Raw genomic sequence first — 22,858 nt, 5'->3', positions numbered from 1 at the left:
TAGATATAAATGGTATCTGTTTTTAAAAATTTTACATGTAATATTGTGTTCATTGTATTGTGTATTGATGCTAACTTTAACCATATAACCTCATACCCAATGTGTCATATCATGTATGTTTTTAGATGCCTCAACTAGCCCGGCTGAGAAAAGGGTCTGTGAGTGTGTAAATAGAAAAACCTTTAGGGACACAGGAAACTAAGTAGAAGTCGAACAACACTGGGGGGATACTAAATCTGATTTCTTAAATCATGGCTAGACATTGACAGGCAAATGTTCATCCAATCACACTCACACACTTTGATATCCTTAGTTGGTAGGTACGAGATAGGAATATGTTATCACCTATAATAATATAATCAAAATGAAAAATCATGAGTATATTACGAGTATTATGAGACTGTGATTTTCATGGACAGGATCTCAAGGCGCAGCCGAGGTGAGGAGTGTGTCTGCTTTGGGAACCTCAGAATTACATATTTGCTTTTTGCAGATGATGTGATTCTGTTGGCCTCATCAGAGCGTGACCTCCAGCATTCACTGGGACGGTTTGCAGCTGAGTGCGACGCGGCAGGGATGAGCGTCAATACCTCCAAGTCTGAGGCCATGGTTCTCAGCCGGAAAAAGGTGGACTGCTCCCTCTAGGTTGGTGGTGAGTTACTGCCCAAAGTGAAGGAGCTCAAGTATCTAGGGGTCTTGTTCATGAGTGTGGGTAAGATGGAGCGGGAGATTGACAGGTGGGTTGGTGTCAACAGCAATGCGGGCGTTGTACCGGACCGTTGTGGTGAAGAGGGATGCTGTGCCAGAAGCCAAAGTTCTCGATTTACCAGTTGGTCTTCGTTCCAACCCTCACCTATGGTCATGAGCTCTGGATAGTGACCGAAAGATCGCGGATACAAGCAGACGAAATGGGTTTCCTGCGTAGGGGTGGCTTTGCTCAGCTTTAGAGATAGGGTAAGGAGCTTGGACATCATGGTTCAGGCATCTGATAAGGATGCCTCCTGAGCGCCTCCCTTTGGAGGGCGTGTGTGACTGGGAGAAGACCCCGGAGTAGAACTCGCTGGATGGATTATATATCCCATCTGGCCTGGGTATAACTCGGGATCCCCCAAGAGTAACTGGAAAGCGTTGCCGGAGAGAGGGATGTTTGGGGCCTCCTGCTTAGCCTGTTGCCACCGCGACGCGACCCCAGATAAGCGGAAGACAATAGATGAATACTCATAATACACAGTGTGTATAGAAAAGAAGAAAATCATTTGTGCATGTATAAATTCCAAAATTACAGCTATGTGACAGTTGATGACTAAGCATAGGCTATGTGACATATGGGGGTTTCATCTATGGCAACAGGTGATCTCGGTGTTGGTGTAAGCTGAGGCCTAAAGCCTCAGATGCCAGAGGGCATCAAGGTCTTCTGTTGATGGCTAAACAATGGCCCCATGAACAGCAAAGTTTGGTTAAGTTTGTTTGAATTAGTTAAAACTAAGTTATGCAATGTAGTGGCTCTCTTGAGATATTTTAAGTGCACCAGGATGAGCGAAGTTGTGAAAACATAATAGCCTGCTATGACGCCTTATTATTAATAACATGTATAAAACTGTTAATTTTCTAGGATCCATTCAGTCATTTCTGTCTCCAAACTGAATTACATAGTCTAACGATCTGGTGTATTCATGTCCCATGGGATTCACAGTTGCAACAAGTATCAAATCGCTCCTCTTCCTGGACTGAATGTAAGCCTGATAACCCTCCCTCTTCTTCCTGCCCTCAAACACAGTGAGCTCCACTCTGTCCATATTTCCTTGTTCCCTCCCCTTCAGATCTACAGTTTGAAGATGGGTGGAACCAACATGTGGTGAAGTGCAAGAGCTGACAGGCCCCGTTCACTGCAGAGGCACATGTTGTTCAGATCAGAGCTCAAACTAGATTCATTTCTACAGAATTGAAACTCAGACAGTCGTTGACAGTGAGAGGTGAAATGGCGCAGAAAGGAGTTCAGCTGGACCAGGAATCCATCTCTTGTTCGATCTGTCTGGATCTACTGAAGGATCCGGTGACTATTCCCTGTGGACACAGCTACTGCATCAGCTGTATTAGAAGCTTCTGGAATGAAGAGGATCAGAAGAAAATCCACAGCTGCCCTCAGTGTAGGCAGACCTTCACACTGAGACCTGTCCTGATGAAAAGCACCATGTTAGCAGATTTAGTGGAGAAGCTGAAGAAGACTGGACTCCAAGCTGCTCCTGCTGATCACTGCTATGCTGGACCTGAAGATGTGGCCTGTGATTTCTGCACTGGGAGAAAACTGAAAGCCTTCAAGTCTTGTCTGATTTGTTTGGTCTCCTACTGTGAGAAACATCTGCAGCCTCATTATGATATAACCCAATTAAAGAAACACAAGCTGGTGGAGCCCTCCAAGAAGCTCCAGGAGAACATCTGCTCTCGTCATGAGGAGGTGATGACAATGTTCTGTCGCACTGATCAGCAGTGTATCTGTTATGTCTGCTCTGTGGATGAACATAAAGGCCACGACACAGTCTCAGCTGCAGCAGAAAGGACTGAGAGGCAGAGAGAGCTCCAGCTGAGTCGATGCAAAGTACTGCACAGAATCAAAGTCAGAGAGAACAATGTGAAGGTGCTTCAACTGGAGGTGAAAGCTATCAATGGCTCTGCTGATGAAGCAGTGGAGGACAGTGAGAAGATCTTCACTGAGCTGATCCGTCTCATGGAGAAAAGAAGCTCTGATGTGAAGCAGCAGATCAGATCCCAGCAGAACACTCAACTGAGTCGCATCAAAGAGCTTCAGGAGAAGCTGGAGCAGGAGATCACTGAGCTGAAGAGGAAAGACGCTGAGCTGAAGCAGCTCTCACACACAGAGGATCACACCCAGTTTCTACACAACTACCCCTCACAGTCACTCAGTGAATCTACAGACTCAACCAGCATCAATATCCGTCCTTTTAGGTACTTTGAGGGTGTGACAGCAGCTGTGTCACAGCTCAGAGATAAACTACAGGACATTCTGAGAGACACATGGACAAACATCTCACTGACAGTGACTGAAGCGGGGCTTTTATTGTCACAACCAGAGCCCACAACCAGATATGAATTCTCAAATTATTCACAGGAAATCACACTGGATCCAAACACAGCACGCACATATCTGTTATTATCTGAGGGAAACAGAAAAGCAACATTAGTGAGTCAACAACAGTCTTATTCTAGTCACCCAGACAGATTCACTTCATGGTCTCAGGTCCTGAGTAGAGAGAGTCTGACTGGATGTTGTTACTGGGAGGTGGAGTGGAGAGGAGGAGTTTTTGTAGCAGTCTCATACAAGAATATCAGCAGAGCAGGGAGCTCGGATGAATGTAGATTTGGACGCAATGATAAATCTTGGGTGTTAAGTTGTTACGAAGACAGTTATACATTTTTGTACAACAATATCAGCACTCCAGTCTCAGGTCCTCAGTCCTCCAGAGTAGGAGTGTACCTGGATCACAGTGCAGGTGTTCTGTCCTTCTACAGCGTCTCTGAAACCATGACTCTCCTCCACAGAGTCCAGACCACATTCACTCAGCCTCTCTATGCTGGACTTTGGTTTAATTATTGTGGTGACACAGCTGAGATCTGTAACCCCAAACAGACAAAGGTCATTTAAGGTGCATTTGGTTAAAATCTGTCTGTATTTTAATTCACCAATTCATTTTGACTCCATCATTGTTGCTAAAAGCTCATTGCTGTCGTGTTTCTGCACTGCACAGAGATCACCTGTCAATCAAACATTATGGGTGGTACTTTGACCTCTTCTCATCTATTGTTGTGTTGATGTTTGAGTTTCTTTAGGTGGAGCTGGAGCCATGGAGGATATCACTGCTCAGGATGATTTTTCTTTCCCTAAACTGACATTTCTCCAGATGAAAATATAAACTTCTCTGTGCTCTGAATGTTTGTTGAATATTTGTGTTGATGTATTTGTATGTTGTTGTTTCTCTTCCACTGCATGGGCCTTAACAGAGAAATCACCAGACCTTCCTTTATCACAGGTATTTTGTTGTCTCTGTTTAAATAAGGAAAACTATAATTTTACATTTATGCTCTTGTCAGTCTAAATATTGTTGTTGTTCAAACTATCTTACAAATAAGGTTCTATGAGGTGTTATAAAATGTAATTATCATAAGTATCAACAAGGAGATCATTCATTATTTTCTTTTCCATATCTGAGATTCGGCTTAAACTAACTGTGTGGAGGACTTGAATTTGTTCATGAAATCACTGAATAAAGCTATTTTTCCTCAAAAATAAATCAGATATTTTCTTCTGTCTTCATTCCAGGATCTGATTCAAAGCTGATGGGGAAGATATGAAACGAATATGAGAGTACAACTGAGGCAGTTTTCCTCCTGAAACAACGCAAAGTACAGTGTTCATGTTCAGAGCAGAAGGACATCTGTTAGTCAGTCTCTGTCCTTTCTTCACTAAAACAGTTTTTATCACGGAGAAATTACGGTTTTCTTTGACGTTTTGCTTTAAAGATGGAAAAATGTTTGTATCACTGAATGAACAATGAAAAAAAGTTTAGTATCACAGAAAACGGATTGCTGAACTGGTTTCTTTCTGGGTGTTAGGGGAAATAATGAAAATGGCATTGTGGAGGTTTTCCTCAGGGGTCCCCTTGGTGGCTATGGTGGCTGTGCACAGTGGTACTCCCTACATGAGCAACAAATAGACTTTGACGTGTAAAATCGACGGACTGCCCCTTTAATATCCCGGTTGATGAGTCCCCGGTGTAGGGTGCAGTAAGTTGAATTCCACCACTAGAGTTCTCCCTGTGGCTCAGCAGCCCCGCTCGTCTCCGCTCTGTTGGCGCTGTCTGTGTTTACCTCCCAGCGCAGCGCTGCTGTACTGTGGCCAGCTGCTGCACACAAGCCACCATCCGCAGCCTCAACTAGCCCGAAAAATACTAATGTAAGCTGCCTCGCGTTCAATCCTTCGCGGATTTTCTGCAGCGCTGTGGGTTTGTGGCACTATAGCAGAGGTAAGTTTGATTTATTCTGGTGAAAATCGCACAGGCTCAATGACAACCCCTAGTGCGGCTAGTTAGCCAGCAACTACAGGCGCTAGCACCGTTAGCTTAGCCTCTCCTATCCCGTGATGGAGGACTGTGAACATGGCGCCCTCCAAAACAAACGAGCAGGTAGGCTAGTTAGCTGAGAGCGTTTCGGTATTTTGTGGCGGCGGATAACGCTTCCCATGTACTATAGATACAACTATGTTGTCGTTGTGACTGTGAATCTTGTCCATGTTCGGTGACAAGTTGGCTAGGTTTACCAGTCAGTCAGCTAATGTTAGCTACGTAACAGTTTACTAGTAGCATCGCTAACAAAAATTAACCCACCACGATAGCCTGCTTCCTAGCCAACCATTAATTTTACGTGCTTATTCTGGGTTTTATGTTATCATTGAGACTATATACAATATGAATTGGCTAATTTAACGTATGTAGAAAAAGTTAAATGGCCCCTTTGTCTTGACAAGCTTTGGTTTGGACGTTAGTTAGCCTGCTAGCAGCTAAATCGAGCTTCTTGAATGGCAGTGCCCGTGGCCTTCCACGACTGTCTCTTTGTTGCCACAAGACACAAGTTATGTTTAGCATGTTATTTAAATAAAAGATTTGTTGTGAAGGTTTTTGTCGCAGTGTGACATCGCGGTATCTTTTTCTAGAACATCATATCTCATCATATCCGTGTTAACCTGGTTGCTGTTAGCGGGCTAACGGTGAATGGCTGAGTGTAATGCTGATATCCTCTAACCTGTCTGACTGTCAGAGTTGGTTTAATGGGCATTATAACCAGTGGGTATGAATATCGATATGGAGTAATATTAGGAGGAGCTTACAGGTTTTCTAAAGAGGCAACAACAGCGCCGTGTAGTCTCTTTGTTTATCCTGGGAGCCATCAAGCCCACTCAGCCTGTCTTCTAATTGGCCTCCCGTGTCGCACACCTTGCCTAATTGATTGGGGAGCACGTCGGCGTGCAGAAACGGTCGCCCTGTCATCATGTAGGGTGAGCTCTCCGGGGACAGAGGTGCAGATTGGAAGCAGAGAGTCAGGCAGAGGTGACTGTGTTGTGTACATGCCAGCTCAGCAGACACATGGATGTAGGAGAGAGAGCCTGGTTGGCCGAGCTGGCTTGGCATGGTGGCACAGGTGGCCCTCGTTCACACCTTCTACACTTGATACACAGTAGTGGAGCTCACATTACTCACTGTCACATTACTGCTCTATTCTCCTTTTTGTTCTACTTGCTGCAAAGTCTGCGAAACTACCTGTTATTCATTTCCAAGTTGGGTTTCCACTCTCTGAACCAAGAGTCCTGTGATGTTTAGAGGCAAGATGAGTGAAAAATGTTTTTTCACCTAAACTCCGAGTTCATAATCTGCACCCAAATGTAAAAATAATATTTACATGCTGCTTGAAAGAAAACAGCAAATATTTTTAGTGTTTTCTTGTTAAGTGATCCTCCTATTAACAGCAATGCTACAATTTATTCTTTTTGAACACTGTAAAACCTTTAATTTCCGATTATCAATTGTTTGTTGTGTCTGAAAATTATTTTCAGACACAACAAAGTAAAAAAAAAAAAAAAAATTCTTAATTGTTGTAATTACTACCATTTATGTTTCTGTATTGTTTCTCTCTGATTTGTGTCCATTTCCAGCACTTTATTTCAGCTGGTAAAATTATGACAGTAAGACATCTTTGTTAGTATAGCAATTAAAAAGAAAAAAAAAATCTAAAACATTGATTAACCACAATGAGATGAATCCAGATCCAGAGCTTTATGTGAGCTTGACTTGTAAAGCTAATATCATACACATCTGGCTGATATATGTGTACTGCCCAAGCTCAGATCTCTCTATGCCAGTCTGAAACAAAAGAAAAATAACAACATCAACATCTGAACTTAAAAAAACCTCCACTCTGACCATGACCACTACTTCTCTAGACAACATGTTTTGCTTGTTTGTTGTGACTGACCACATGATTTCTGTTGTTTTTAGCTTCATCTGTATTTATTCTGAGGTAATTGGGGTTCATCCTAAACCACCGTTCATACTCTCATGAGAAACGTGTGAAGATGAACATCCTCTCTCGACATCTGTCACAGCCTCCTCTACCACAAAGTGCACTAAAGCCAAGCATATTCCTTCGTATAAAAATGCTTTGAGCATTACTATGGTTAGTGTTTGGCTGCAATTTATGAAAGTGACATCTTAAGTTTCACGGATGGTTAAGAGGAGAACCGCATAAAATTGGATTTTGGGATATTCAGGGAAGGCCAGGCATGTGCACCAGAGTGAAGAGGCAGACCAGTATTATTCAGAACCTTTGAAGGTCTTTTAAGAGTTTTCCTTGTCAATTTTTCTCTGGCATTTTCTGAGCTTCCTTCACCAGCACAGAGTTTGTTGTCCACATGGCAAGAAGGGAAATTGTCCTCCAAATGACAACGAGGCATTTTCATTGACATCTAATCAATGCTTTGGAGGAATATGGTTTACATATATTGATTTTAAATAAATGGCGTATGGGCATGAGAGACTTTCAGCAGAATTGTAGATTCATTTTGTGTGCAGGAAAAAGGTGTTTGTAGCTTTAGTTGGATATCATAGGACGTGAGGACTGATAGTCAAGGACACAAAAAAAACATTTCCTGGACTTGTTACTGAATCAAAGCCACTTCCCAAGAACTTATTCAAAGCATGTAAAGATATTGTGACTGAACAATTCACATTGGCACAAATCTCTCAAACATGCTTTTACTGAGCAGTCTGCTTATGTTCCTGGGAAAAACATAGGAACAGCAATAAAAACAAAATACACTAAGGAGGGAAAAATGGCGGGAAAAAGGAAGTACAGAGCTTAGATTTATCCCCTGTATATCTTTCACTTTTCTCACATTTGTATTATACTGTACAATATTTAAAAAGTGGAAAATGTAGATTAGTTGCTAAAGGGGCTGCCAAATTCTGTCAAATTGAGAGAGCTTGTGTTTTTAAAGCATAAACACCTTTCTCCAAATGTAAGGTAGTAAGTTGTCCAGTGACATTTTAATGGTTGGGACAGTAGTTTTCTTCCAGTATGTGTTATTTTTTCTGTAATGAGGGAATATGAAAACAAGTTTTCCTGTTGATTCAGATGAGTTGAAGATTTAGTTAAGGCCACAAATTACGTGGGTGTTTTCTCTCTGAAGTTCTTTGTAGTAACCCATTCTTGGCAAGTCTGGACCAATACTCTTAATTGTATTGACTAACATTTAAACAACAGAGCAGCATCAGATAGTTCTAAAGACACCTGGTTTGTTACTCACAGCATTTCCTTATTACTTGTTTTCATGGCTAAATGTAGCTGTTATATAACATGGCGGATATACTGCATGCAGTATGATTATAGGGTGTTTTTAACTTATGATGATCACTCATCCATTGTCAGGTGACTTAATCACCCACCTGACCATGCATAATGGTCAGTAACGTCTTTAGAGATGGTCACATGTGATTCTCCTGGTCATTGTTATACCTCTCGGTCTAACAGTTTCCTGTGAAGCTGCTCTGCACTACCTAAATGCATTGTTTCCCTGCTGACCTGATGATTAGTTTGTCTAATATCAGCTGAGCGTGAATTAAAAATGTAACTTCAGCAGATGTTTGCTAGAGGGATGTACTGATACAACATGCTCTGTTTTGAGTGACTACACCTCTGTGGCTAAACCTGTACAGGAAATGAGACAATTCTGTGGGAGTTTATATAGGCATATGATATTATTATATTATTATAAGGCAGTGAATTTGTTTGTAAAAAATTTAAGGCCATTCAATTTTATTTTATTATGGATTTAACCAGCTTTTGGCAGATTAACCAAAAAGTTAACTTGAAATACTGAGCGTATTTGATTCTCTCTTGCTGTCTATTAACTTACTTCAAGCCCAACATGAGAGTATAACAAAGACATGGGTCTACTTTCATTTTGTGATATATTGGGGTATTTCTTCTTTCTAAATAAATAACAAGCACATTTTCTGTAAATTCTGACAATAAACTTTATATTTATATATTATATACTTTTTTATAAGATACAATATCCAAGTCTTCAAGGAGTATTTGATGGGGAAAAAAAATCTTTTTTATTTCATGTGACATTATTATGACCAGTTACTGTGGCATGAGGAACATAGGTTTGATTATTTAGTGTGATTGTAGCATATGTAAGACTTATTTTATAATCTTATACTAAAGCTATTACTACAGCTGTCATTATCACTATAAATGCTATCACTGGCATTCATTTATTAACAGTTCTGCTACTATTAAGAGGGTGGCTCCTTATGAGGCTGTTTCTTTGTATTGATATAACAACTCAAGTATAGTGAAACCTACTTCTCATTCACATAGAAAAACAAATAGAGCTGCTGATTTATATATTCCCTTTGTTTCCCACAGTTGTGATGAATAAGGAAATCATGTCACGTGTGGTGAAGAAGAGGCAGGCAGACCCCAAGGTGGTCCAGTATGTGTGGGCGGCCATTGAGGTCATCCGCAACCAGAAACAAATCGCAAATATGGACAGGATCTCCAAGTAAGTTCAGCCGAAAATAAGACGGAGATGAGAATATACATATTTAATGATATATCTTAAAGGATACTTTAAAGGGTTAGTTCACCTTATTTCAACTGCTGTAATTATTTTTAAATAGCTCTCCCCAGAGTCTTATTTAACCAGCCCAGTACATTTGAGGTGAATAGGGTTTTGTTTATGGTGCTCAGCAGTGAAAAAGTTGAAACTTGAAAAAGTCAACGGTCATGTGTCCTAGTAACAACATCCATGTTACTTTGTGTAATGCATAGATGTCACTGTGAACACTTTTCATAGGGACTGCTTTCTTCATTTTTGTTGTACAGCATCAAGCGACAGGAAGGGTGGATAATAGCTGTGGAGTTGAAGTTGGGGAGGGGAGTGGGGTCTTTATCCTTGTAACAAAGTTTACACAAAGCCTGTTTCTGAGCCTCTGTGTTGGCCAGTTTCTGGTTTGGTATGTTTATGTGTCCTTAAGCAGCTGCCTCTTCACCGGGTTTCAGGTGATTCAAATAGCATGGTGATGACCTGAGGGGGAGAGAATGGCTTCACACATAAACATGCCATTACTTGAACTGACTGTATATAGACATAGTGGGTTACTTTAATCATTCCCCTGGTTTATTATGTTTTTATGGAGATCTTTGAAGAACAACTTTATAAAATGACAGAAAGTAGTTAGTTCAGTTATCAAAATGGTTGCAGATGTGATTCATTCTCTAACTCTAACTAACTCTTAGTGTGTTTGCTCTGGGTGAAAATGGGTTGCTGATGGGTGTCATCATGACAGAGGCCCGTGTTCAATCATCAGTAATGTTGCTTTGGGCTTATTGAACTGTGTACATATGGGTTGTTCATCTTTGTTTTTAATTTGATTGCATTTTCATTCTCTCTGCCTAAAAAGCTTGATCAGTTGCCTGTGGTGACTTTGATCTAAGGCTCCGAGTTTCAGTAAATTAATTTCTCTTCCAGACGTCAGGGACCAATGCAAACTATCCCTCTCAGAGTTCGAGGTGACTTTTTTTTGAATTGCTATTTTATGTCCAAAACCCAAATATACTTAACTTTCAGTGACAGAAAACAGTGACAAACAGCAAAATCCTCACATTTTAAAGGGTGGAACAACTATTTACTTGGAGGTTTTGCTTGTTGAACAACTCAAGTGATTAATGGATTGTGAGAATCATTGCTTATTTATTTACTGATGATTAATTACCAATTAATTCCACTTGGCATTGTTGTGAGGTGATTTTGATTTTGGTGTCATGTGAATCCAGTGTTTATTGGCTCAGGCTGTGAAGGCACGGCTTGGATGTTCTGTTGAGTCCTATCTGCACTCAAGGCCACACCAGACATCGATCAATAGCTAGACTGACAGCTGTTGGAGTTCTGACATTCTCCAACCGATATTCACTCATTGCCATTCTTGTGGTGAAGCCAGCCGTCATATATTAGACCCCCTCTTTACAAACAACGTTGAGATGTAGAATCTGCAGCTGGGTTGGGCTCATGATGGCTTTAACCATCAGGATTTTATCTGTGGAGAAGATCTTTCATTGTTCACTACACACACCTACAAAAATTGTTGACAGCTCGTCAGCAGCAGACCTCACCGTTCAGTTGCTGCTTTCAGTCGGTGGATGGAGCAGAGACTAAATGAAACACTTACCACATCTCATACAGCAAGTTGGCGAGCACCTTGGGAGCTGGCCGCTCGCCAAATGAAAACTGACGGCAAGAGGCTGTTGTCATGGCAACAGCAAGCAGCGGCATGCATTCGGATAGCCCTCCCGTCCACAACACCTCCATCCTATCCAGTCCCACTGTAGCTGAATTTCACCAAATGGGCTTTGCGGCTAAGAGGGAGGATGAGTTAGGCTCTTTGGAAACAGAGGAGACTGAAGTCAGTGAGGCAGAGGCAAATAATTAACCACCTCCTCTCTCTGAGGGAAACGTGATCTTCTCGTTCGGCGTTGTGACAGCAACAGCAGTCACACTGCTTAAAACTAGTTAGTTAATTGTTAAAGAAGCTAATTGCTATAAGATCTATTGTTGTAAGATAAACAGGCGACCTGTGCAGATGGAGACAAGAAACACAACAAACCTTTTCCACTATGTGAAAAGGTATTTTCCCACCGAGAACTCTGGGAAATCATGATTGACTTTTTATATTATCTTTTGACATTTACTGACAAAACAATTATTAATTATTCAAGAGGAAAATAATTGATTCAGTTCCAGTCCTGCTTAATTGCAATAAAATGCTGGTAAATGCTTATTTTTATATATATATATATATTGAATAGTATAACTTATTTTATTTTCGAGCTTGTAAACTAAGAGGAAACCAGACTGAAGCTAGGTGTTCTTAAATTCTGTCACCTTATCAGAATTGGATACTAATAAGTAAAGTTGAGTTTTTTTCCTCTCGGAAAAAAATGTGTTTAACTGTATAGCTTGAACAAATTGGTGGTGTTACCTTTGGTTGCTGAAATTGTTTTTCTGCAGTGTTTGCATTTGACTTCTTTGTGTTCGGTGTCGTCTTCACTGAAGCTCAAATGACGGACACAGTGTTCTTTTTAGGTAGAAGCTGCTCAGGTTGAGGCTCAGTGTTTTTGCTTTTGTCGTCCATATCACCAGCGTTTTTGAACATGGACTAGCGTTAGTTGGACGGGGCCGAGGCACTTGACTGAACAAGAAGTTTTCTTAAACGCGACATCTCATGAAGGCACACATTGGGGAAAGTATTAACCAAATTAACGGTCAAGATTAAGTTGGTGAGAGGTTCCAAATGTTGGCTCTTGGGTTAATTCCCCAGCCCAACCTCATGGACATGCTGTCGGCCTCTCCTTTGTAGCTCAGGAGTAAATACCGACTGTCACCTGACTCCCCACTGACACGGTCTGTTCACTGGCTGTCTGCCACAGTAGAGGGTACATGACCTTGCTTCGTGAAGGTCACTGCCAGTCAGCAGGCAGCTGCAGGAATCAACTGAGCCATTATTTGAATCACATTTGCTCCTACACTGGATGATGTAGGTGCATGAGAGGAGATTAAAAAAAAAACTTAAACACACGGTCTCTCATTGTAATTTCAAACACCACATGTATCTGTAGTCTGTTTTCTGGGGAGCATGAATATAATTTATGGAGCAGTGGGGTGTTGTTGATGCAATATTACAAATCTGAGAAGCAAGTAATTTTTAGATCATCGAAAATATGCATGCTGTTTGACTGATCGTGATTTCTACAGTTGAAGCTGGTTTCAAGGATCTAAAGGGCTTTAGTGTCACCTTACTTGCAAACAACCATTCAAACCTTCAGTTTTATGATAGCCACACTAATACAAGCGGTGGGTCCCCGCCAAGGTCTGCCTCGACTGTAGATTGGGATTTGAAATGTCAGCGTTTGGCTAGCATAGAAAAAATGGCACATTGCTCAGAGACTTTCCTCTCTCACCTGCCCAGGTACCTGAGTCGTGTGTTTGGCATGCACCCTAAGGAGACTGCCAGACAGCTGAGCCTGGCCGTAAAGGACGGCCTGGTGGTGGAGACCCTGACGGTTGGCTGCAAGGGCTCTAAAGCCGGCATAGAACAGGAAGGATACTGGCTGCCCGGGGATGAGATGGTAAGTCCAGTGACAATTTATTAGGTTATCAACACAGGCAGCAGTCAACACTGAATCCCTGTGTGTGTTTGTCCAAGTATAACAGTAGAATTCTGTTGGTGCCCATGTTCACATTGCAAGCAAAATCTTTTAAGAAATTACTGGAAGTCCTGCGTTGACCTAAAGAGCTGAATGTTTATGGCAACCATTACATGACAAAACTCTTTGCCATCAACACCACTATTGGCCAATAGGGTGAATAGTTCTCAGCTGATGGGACTCTATTTTATGATATAGTTCTAGCTGTCAATTGCAAAATGAACAACACTTATAATTCTAGTTTGACAGTTCTCCCAAACATTTATTAGAAAGATTGGAAATTGAATCAATGGATTCAATTTCTGTTTGGTTTAGTTTCCTGATTTCTGAGTTTCCAGATTACTACTTCAATTTAGAAGTGAGATACATGTCAGAAATAAATGTACAAATACTGTAAGTGTTGTCTATAAAAGGGTATGTTATACACATAGTCATTCTTAGAATAAAACATCCCAAAAAACAAATGATTTATGTCAAAATAAATAAATAATTGAATAGATAGATAAAAGGAATCCAACTTTCTGTGGCTGAAAGTAGTCGTAACATATGCACTGATGAAGTTACGATAGGTTTCTTAATGGAAACTACAACATGGATTCTGTCAGGATGTAGCCACCCATCTGTCAAGTTGCTTGCAGTGTGAACACAGTGTTAACAGAGTCACAGCACACAGACTTTACATGGAGCAAACATTACTGTTGTACCATCTACAAAGATGATGAAAATCCTCACCTAATAAATAAGAGCCAAACAGCAGAGATAGAAAAGTTTAAGAAAACAATATCAAGGCATTTTGTTCAAATTGTGGACTTTGTTTACAATTGTTTAATAATTGTTTAATCTGTGCATATAAAAATGTGTCCCCAATTTGTCTATTATCTTTTAGCCCTCTGTTGTGCAGCATTGTGTTAGTAATGCTTTTCTCTTTTCATGTTTACTTCTTGTTTTTATTTCCATCTTATTTCCCTTAGTTGTAAGGAACAGTTCACAGTGTAGAGATGCTTTGACTTGTCTCTTCCAGAGTAGCACTGCACTGAGCTTGTCATTTCACAGTATATTAGCACTACCTGGGGAGAATCCTCCTGTCTTTTGCCATCTGTAATGCAAAGAGCACCTTATGGATTACTCTGCAAGTGCGAGTGGCATTAATATGTATTTGGTGGGTGCCTTAATCCCAGTGCTTTTTACACCAGGGCACCAACACCCCAGCTGTATTAGTGTTATGCTTTACCCATTAAACTACAGGAGATAAAATGCAGTAAGAACAGAAATGACTGATGTCAATTGTTTGAGAAGAATAATGTGGTGAGAGATTAAGCCTCTTTTTGTTAGGTCTAAGGTGAACTACTCAGGTGCTTAAAACAACAGTTTTGACTTGCACATACTCATGCACAAAACATGTACCAGTTCATACTAATTCTAGGTATATTTGCAAATAAAATCCTTGCATTAAAAGATATTATGATTTGAAGGCCAGAAAAGGAGTCAAAGAAGCTTGCTAGATAGCTTGTAGCTGGTCCCTATGTACTGTGTGGTGTCATCGCACAAAAAGGTGTTGGTCTCTCAGGACAAAACACCTGTTAACCAGCGGAGCTCAGGTCATTTTGGCAGCAGGACTTTTAAACACTACTCTCTGAATCACTTGCAATCACAGGAGCCGAAAGCCGAGGGGAGCAAGGTAAGGGCTGCATTGTTATTTTCAAATTCAGGGTTTGTTCCTCATTTGATCCCTTCACACAAACACACCCCCCCCCCCTCCTCTCAACTAACATCATTCTGTGAGAAATCGGTTCTGCCACATGCAGTGCAGTCAGACTGAATCTGAATCTTTTTATGCAGGCTGCAGAAAAAACTAAACAGCATACAGTATGTTCTGGTTAGTGTAAAAAGTTGTGGGCTGTATAAGATGAAACGGTAAGGCTTCTCTGCCAGTGGTGAGAGACTGTCTTCTTTGCACTATGTAATGCCTCTCACTGCACTTAAATAAAATTACACACAAGGCTAAAAATGTATCAGGTTTCCATTTGCAGATGACTCTGCATGCCGGCCTACAGTCTAGTAGTAACCACACTGCCAGAAGCTACTTGCTGTCACTCAGTTATGCTGTAAAAAGCTTCATGAAAGTCCTTTGCAGCGCTGTGTCTACGTGGCCAAATTTCTTGCGGAAGTGATCAGTGATCTTGATGAAAGTATGTGCTTGCTACTTATCTACAGATGTGCTGTTGCTTGATTTAAACAAAAAAAAACAAAAAACCCCAAAAGTCTTCACCTGGTACAGCTCAAAGCCGTATCCAGTCCTTGGCATTTAAACAACCAACCAGAGTCAAATAGCAACTGTAAATCATAGCTGTAACAGTAATCAGTGTGCTTAACTGAATCACATTTTACTGTGAGATAACAAGCAATACTAGCATAGTTGCAGGTTGGTAGCAAGCATCTGTGCCTTCGTAGTATTTTGGTCTTGGTAGTTGTAGTTCTCCTCAGAAGGGGTGTGTTCTACTGTGGTCTTAACTTCTGTCTGGCATGCTTATTTTCTTTTTTTCTTCATTTATGATTAATGAAAGAGGGTGGAGGCGGGTGGGAGGATAGTCGTAGTTTGTGTGGTCGTGCTCTTTAGTTTTCTCCATGCCTGCTGCTAGTAACACAGTCGACTTTTTTTTTTATTATTTTCTCTCCAGGTCACTCAGTCACTCAGTGGACAGACTTAGAGGTTGAATGTGAGAAGCAGTTGCTAGATGGAGGCCTGTCCTTCCTCCACAGGTGCCTGGATTCAATCCAGCTGGCATGTGCTGTGTCCTTGACCTAGGGAATATTTAATCCTCAAACAGATAACTGTGGCATTTGCCCACCAATTGTAACATTTTAAAATAGCACTGCCAAATTCTTGAAAACAAGTTTTAAATGCACTGCCTCAAGTCAGATTGGATTAATTCCAGGCTTGCCCAAACTGATTCTTATCTGTGAAATTATACCCTAAATTTCCTGCGGTATTTATGGGGTATTTTTTATTTTTTATTTATTTATTTATTTTTATAAAACAATTGGATTCTTGTCAATAACTTGAAAGTTTGGTGGTTAAACTAATTTAAATCTGCACACTTGTGATGCATGATAATGAACATGATATGTATTGACGCACTTTGCCCAGAGAGCAAAAACACACATTATTTCATTTACTAACCTATTAATTTGACAATGTTCAGTGAACTTCCTTGTGTAAACGTTGTATTCATATTTTACACCTTCCTCAGTAATTTTATTTTGTTTTTAAAACTTTGTTGATTCCTCTACAAGCTTTGAAATGGAATATCACCTTGCAGGAGTTTGTCTTAAATGTGTGAAAGTACTGTAAGCAACACTGTTCAGCGCAGGGTTTCCCATAGAGTTTCATAGTGGAGCTGGGCTGCTTCACCACCTCCACTAACATCGTAAACAATTTATACACTTAAAATATAAAATATTAACCTTTTGGGGAAGAAAAAGAGAGGCTTTAAGAGACCCTTTAAATGGCGGTGGACAATATGACGATATGAGACAGTATAAATTTACGTACTCAGGTATTTTGCCATTCACTTTTTAAAAAGAGGTGCCTACTCATTTAACATCGTAGGCAATGTTAACTTCTTTATGACATATAAATTGACATTTAATATTTAATTTGCTGAATAAGCCAAAAGAAACATTAAGGTATTCAGTTAATTTTTCAAGAAAGTTTATCATAGAATCTTTTGATTTACAATTACTTAGATTAAAATAAAAGATTTTATCTTTATTGCCCACCGCTACAAGTGATATGTAGCTCTTAACAGTGCTCACACAAGCATGTAATACAGCAGAAAAGATCTGTGTATATATAGGAAATAATCACATAATTACCAACACCCTTTTAATTCTGCTTATTGTGGCAGCATTTCTCTCAGTGCTTCAGTAATGTCTTTCTAAGCCACAAAGTGATATGGCTTACTTTGTGTGACATCAACCAACCAAAAAGTAATGTCCAAAAAGATAGCAGTTTTAGGAAGTGGATGAAATCTGTATAAACTTTGGTAAAACTTGCAAAATAACATACTTATTTACAATGCAGTGTCCAGCTTATTTGAATTTTGAGAAGATGTCAGGCTACAAGTGAAGCAGTTTATTTCTAAAAGAGGCGGGAGGTGGAGATCAACCCCAGGGTTGTTTTGTGTATGTCATTAGAAGGCGCGGCTCTCTGACGTGTCCCAGCTTGACACTGTCGGTGCAGAGTTGTTAACCAGAGTTGGAAAGCAGTGGGAGACGGCAGAAGGAAGCCAACTCCTCCTCCATCACCATCCAGGTCCTTGCTTTTGTTGGAAGCTTTTAGTCAGGGCACATTTCTACCTTCAGGAAGGCGCAGAGATATTTCACGGATGTTTAGGGATAGTCTTTAATATAAAACCCCAAGGTAGATTTTCCTGCTTCTGTAATATTTAAAATAAATTTATATTTAAAACCAAAGCAAGAAAAAAAAAAAATTGTTGCTTTGGTTTTTGCAGATGAATTTGAAAGCTTCAGTCTTTCTGACTAATCTGGTGATAGTATCTGTTGTGCTTGGGTCTTATTCTATCCATGTGCTTGTTGAAACCACAGACACAGTGTCCTTGGCTCAGAGAGCTCTAGCCTTTTGAAGTCAGGCACTTGTTTTTCAGACAGTCCAACAATAGTGGAGTGGCTCTTGACACTCGACAGAACACAAGTACCATCTCTGTATTGTCAAGTGTTTGTGTGGGTGAAGAGTCTATACGCTCTAAAAAGTAGAAGTCCTTGGAGGAATCTCTGGACAGGCTTTAATGTAGAGCCATGGAAAATGTTCCTCCCTCACTTCTGTTCATTTGGGTATATGTGAACACAACTGTTACACTTAACTCAAACTCTTTGTTCCCTAATGGGATTGGGGATGTGAACCGACCATGATCACTCCTACATACCTAGTGGTACTTTGCATTGCAGGCATGTAATGCAAACACAGGATGTGAATTATGGGTTAAGGCCGAGTTTTGTTAGCACATTAGCTAGCAACTCTCCAGCTACTAATTGGAGTATGGTCAGTGCTTTTCTGATGACCTGGCAGAAGACCATTGCATTTAAATTCAGGGCTGTTCTTACAAATTTATGTATAAACCAAGGAATGAAAGCCTAATTTTTGGTTACCTGGGGAAAAAAATGTGTTCTGCTGATGAAGCACCGTTTGTCTGAAATAAAATACTAACAAATGGCATTATGAAAATATGTAAGATATGTTTGAGAAGATTTATTGAGTTTATTTTCAACTGCAAAATGTCCCATTAACTCTATATCCTGGCTACACATTATTAGTATTGATTTAAATAAAACAAAACAAAAAACACACATCTGTCAGGTTATACTTTGAACACAAAGTTTGAAAGAATTTTTGACATTGTTGGACTGCCTGACTGTTTCGAAGATAGAGAGCCAACATATTTTTCAGGTTTCAGTTTTATTTTGCCCTTGAATGCATCTGGATTATTTTTTACAACAGGTGTTCTTGACAGCGACCGCACTGACTAAAAGACAAGAGTCTTATCTAGTGCTACATGAGGCTTTAAACTGATAAAATAAATATTTTTTAAAGACTTTTCTGCATTTTTATGCCTTTATTGTAGAATTGACAGTAGAGAGATGACAAGCAATGAGGAGGACTGAGAAACTGACTTGACCCAAGAACATTACAGAGGACACCGTGTTGCTGGCATTATTGATTAATCTGTAGATAATTTTTTTGGTTAATCTTTCAATCATTAAGTCTATAAAATGCCAGAAAATTGTTTAAAGAAATGCACATCACAGCTTGACTGAGAGACACATGAAATCTTCAAATTGCTTGTGTAGATATTCAATAACTCATAAATTTGAGAAGCTGAAGGCAGAGCATATGTTGGCATTTTTTGCTTGATAAATAACTTAAACAATTATTGAAAATTGTTGCTTAAATTTCTGTCCATTTGACAAATCAATTAATTGATTATATTTGTCCGTGCTACTGTCACGAGGGTGTTAAAATGTAGCGTAGTATTTGATTTTGGTGATGGATCTGACAGTTGTAGATTATCTGTTAAAAGGTCCTCCAGTAAACCCCTGCATTTCAGAGTGTAGAGTGCTTCCTGGCAGGCCCTGCTTCAGATCAGGTTCTTTGTTGTTGCAGCGACACTGGCAGCGTGAATGTCAGAGCTATCCTTACTCCTTTTGTTCTTATGACTATTTATGGTTGTGTTGGGGCTCGTTTCACCCCTACACTTCCGACGGAACCACTCTGGTCCAAGTCTGTTTAAAACTGCATGTGTTTTTTTTGACAGAGGAAGGCCTCTCTGCTGTAGTGCACATTCTTGTTGTAGTCTTCTGTTTAAAGACTTATCAGGGTTATTTAGGAAAATACATTGCTGGTAAGATTATCTTCTATGATTCCTCAGGCTCAAACCCAAACTACAGCACATAAACATATGGAGAAAAGATCAAGAAAGAGACTGAAGTGCTGCTCTTTTCTTGCTTTTATTGAACGGCACTCGGTCATGATTCTCCTGCTGTTCCCTACTGAGTCAGTCCAGACTGTGAGTGGGAGGAGTTGGACTCTTGACAGGTTGATGAGGAGTTGAATTTTTAGTGGTTCATACTCGCCATCTCTGTGCCCTTCACTTGAACCCTTTAATGAAAATGAGTGTAAGACAGGACGACTGCAACCTTTATGTGTGTTAGGATAAAAAAAAAAAAAAGGCAATGACCTTTCAGCCACAAACACAAATGCTTGATATGGACATTTAATTATCACAACATGAGGGCAGGTTATTTTTAAAATTAACATTGTTAAAGGCCAGCCAGGGCTGAGTATTGCTTGAAATTTTTTACAATAATACAAAATACAATACCTGAGTTTTGGTAGCTTAGGGAAACTTTTGACAGTTCTTTTTGAAATATAAAAATATTTATTTTAAAGTTACTTAAAGGTCCCATATAGTATAAAGGTAGATGTCCACGTGTATATAAAAAAGATTATAAAGCAGGTCTAGGTTCTATATTAATACTGTGAAAGTATCAAAGCCTCAGTCCACAGAGAAATGCACACAGCCTGTATTCAGAAACTGAGCCTTAAAATCAGTTGTTAGGACTTTCTGTAATTTTGTGATGTCACAAGAAAGCAGTCACCGCTCTCAGCCATGCCCCAAGACCCGCCCACCTGGACCCACCATCCAACCTTGCGGGATTTGGTTTTTCTGAGTGTTCACCTGAAATCTGCCTTATTTTTATTGAATCACTCAGGAAACAGAAACTCACTGACCTGTTGTTACTAGAGCTCCAGAGAGAAGCCTGAGAGAGGAGATGTAAAACTACACTGAGATGGTTCTTGGTTCTTAAAACCACAAATATATCTTCTTTTGGATCAACACTCCAAATAAAACACAGGAGAAGTGTCAATTCTCAATTGTTAAATGTTGTGCATTTGTACAAACTCTTTGCCTCCATATAATCGTCTGAAATTCTACAATTTTTGATTTAAAATCAGGAACAATCTGATTAACGAAAAAGAAAGCAAGATCATGAATCTGACCAGGTATTCACTGCCAGTGTTTTTGACAGATTTCAACACTTGGTGCTTCAGATACATTTGTAGTCTGTACTAAAAAGTATTGAGGTTTGATACCGTGGGGCTTTTTGTTTTTGCTCTTGGTGCCCAGCAGCTAGACAGGAAAAAAGAGACTCCACAAGAACCGAAAAGCTGCTCAACATTATCATTTGATTTTTTTTTTCTTCACATCCACTTTCCACTCAGATCTTTTTAGCTGCTTCATGATTGGAATTAGTGACCTTTTGGCACAATGCTCTGAACTCCATGCTGTCACCACCTGCTGTCACTGAGGCCAGTGCATCTAAATTAGCTTCACTGACTGCTGTTACACTTGGTATATTTCCACTTTCACAAATGGATATTTTCATTTTTTGAGGTGTGTGTGTGTGTGTGTGTGTGTGTGTGTGTGTGTGTGTGTGTGTGTGTGTGTGTGGGTGTGGAATCACAATGAAATAGTAAGTTGAAGTAGAATGAGAGTATCCCTAGATATAATAATCATGCTGTCAGATTCAGTCATCTGAGCTGGAATTTATTCTTTTGAAACTTGGTAATTAAAAGGAAGGAAGTTTATCATTTTTTTTTATTTCCATTGGAATCTAACAAGGGAGTTCCTGTCTCCTTTGTAGCTCATCTATAAGTCATCAAGCATCACAATCACAACAGCCACACACAAATTGAAAACAAATTCATACTCAGAAAAATTAAGCCCAGATCAGTCAGGAGGAACCTCATTTACAAGCTGGATACGACTCATGATGTAAATGTTAAGAATTTCAATGTTCCTTCATTCACCGGAGTTGATGGTTTGCAGTGTGGGATCAAACCCGACACCTTCAGTGGTGAAATGGTCTCTGGAACATCCTCTGACACACTCATCACATATCTGTAAATCATGAGTGCTAGGTTTCATCAAGAATGGAGAAAAATCATTTCCTCCCCTGCTGTAGTTGGCGGGTTGGAGGGGGGGGTCACCCAAACTTGTGCTCTGCTATGTCTTCCCCCTGCAGGACTGGGAGGCGGAGAGTCACGACTGGTATTGTTTCGAGTGTCACCTACCGGGGGACGTCCTCACGTGCGACAACTGCTTCCGGGTCTACCATCTCAAGTGTCTGTCGGAGGAGTGCAAGCCCAGAGACGGAGGGTCGCACTGGCAGTGTGTTGTCTGCAGGGTAGGTGGTGTATACACTCTTAAATGGCTATTATGTCTATTTTTTAATGACTAATGAACATTGTTTTGAAAAGGAAAGACTTCTTTGTTAATTAAAGCAAAGGGCCATTCGAGGATTCAAAAGGTTTTAGGGTTTAGGTTTCTGAGAGTATGGGTGGAGGTTAGGCAATTTAAACCCAAGCTGGTATCTTGAAGTGTATCATAAGTTGATGTTATTTTTTTTACACGATATATCAGTAAACTCTTCAGTGGAAGTTCTTCAAATTTGGCACAAACATTCACCTGGACTGAAGAACAAACTGATTTTGGGGGTGAAAGGTCAAAGGTCTAGGTCACAGTGACGAACACGATTTTGGCCATGTGAGCACAATATTTCGAGAACTCCTCAAGGGAATTTCTTTGGCACAAATGTTCACTTGGACACATTGACTGGATTTTGGTGGTCAAAGATCTACTGTAGGTCAGTGTGACCTCACAATACACTTAGCAATAACTCAAGACTTCACACAGTAATTATGACAACATTTCACACAAATGATTAATATTTTATATGACTCTGGATTGACAGGGATGTAACCCGAAAATAGTCTGAGTGGCGGAGGCAGAGTACTGTAAGGTGACTTACACAGACTACTGTAAAAAAAAATATTTGGTGCGGAAATGAGATAATAAGGTTTTTGCACAACTTGACAGGCAATTGCTGCGATTTCAGTTAGTTAGTGTCATAGGGGAGGCTTCAGTACTATTGTGCATAT

The 22,858-nt window shown here is 40.1% G+C and overlaps 2 protein-coding genes across 4 annotated transcripts in view; both read left to right on the top strand.

The window, feature by feature from the left end:
- The first annotated feature begins 1,965 nt into the window (after positions 1-1,965).
- LOC130178248 (tripartite motif-containing protein 16-like) lies at positions 1,966-4,583 on the top strand. The gene is made up of 2 exons (XM_056390316.1): positions 1,966-4,046; positions 4,337-4,583. The coding sequence occupies exon 1, from the start codon at positions 1,979-1,981 to the stop codon at positions 3,659-3,661; it is 1,683 nt and encodes a 560-aa protein (XP_056246291.1). The 5' UTR covers positions 1,966-1,978; the 3' UTR covers positions 3,662-4,046; positions 4,337-4,583.
- A 244-nt stretch (positions 4,584-4,827) lies between these two features.
- The window catches only part of zmynd11 (zinc finger, MYND-type containing 11), a 33,751-nt gene continuing 15,720 nt past the window's right edge, over positions 4,828-22,858 (top strand). Inside the window, exons 1-5 of one of the 3 annotated variants that reach the window (XM_056390313.1) lie at positions 4,829-5,039; positions 9,502-9,637; positions 13,101-13,260; positions 14,993-15,016; positions 21,943-22,104. In XM_056390313.1, the coding sequence (XP_056246288.1) occupies positions 9,507-9,637; positions 13,101-13,260; positions 14,993-15,016; positions 21,943-22,104 (477 nt within the window). In that variant the 5' untranslated portion in view covers positions 4,829-5,039; positions 9,502-9,506. Of the gene's footprint in view, positions 5,040-9,501; positions 9,638-13,100; positions 13,261-14,992; positions 15,017-21,942; positions 22,105-22,858 lie in introns of all 3 variants that reach the window. The other 2 variants (XM_056390314.1, XM_056390315.1) reach the window with 2 other exon arrangements.

This window comes from Seriola aureovittata, chromosome 12, assembly GCF_021018895.1.
Source record: "Seriola aureovittata isolate HTS-2021-v1 ecotype China chromosome 12, ASM2101889v1, whole genome shotgun sequence".
NCBI lineage: Eukaryota > Metazoa > Chordata > Actinopteri > Carangiformes > Carangidae > Seriola > Seriola aureovittata.
This window is presented reverse-complemented; position numbering and strand designations above follow the sequence as displayed.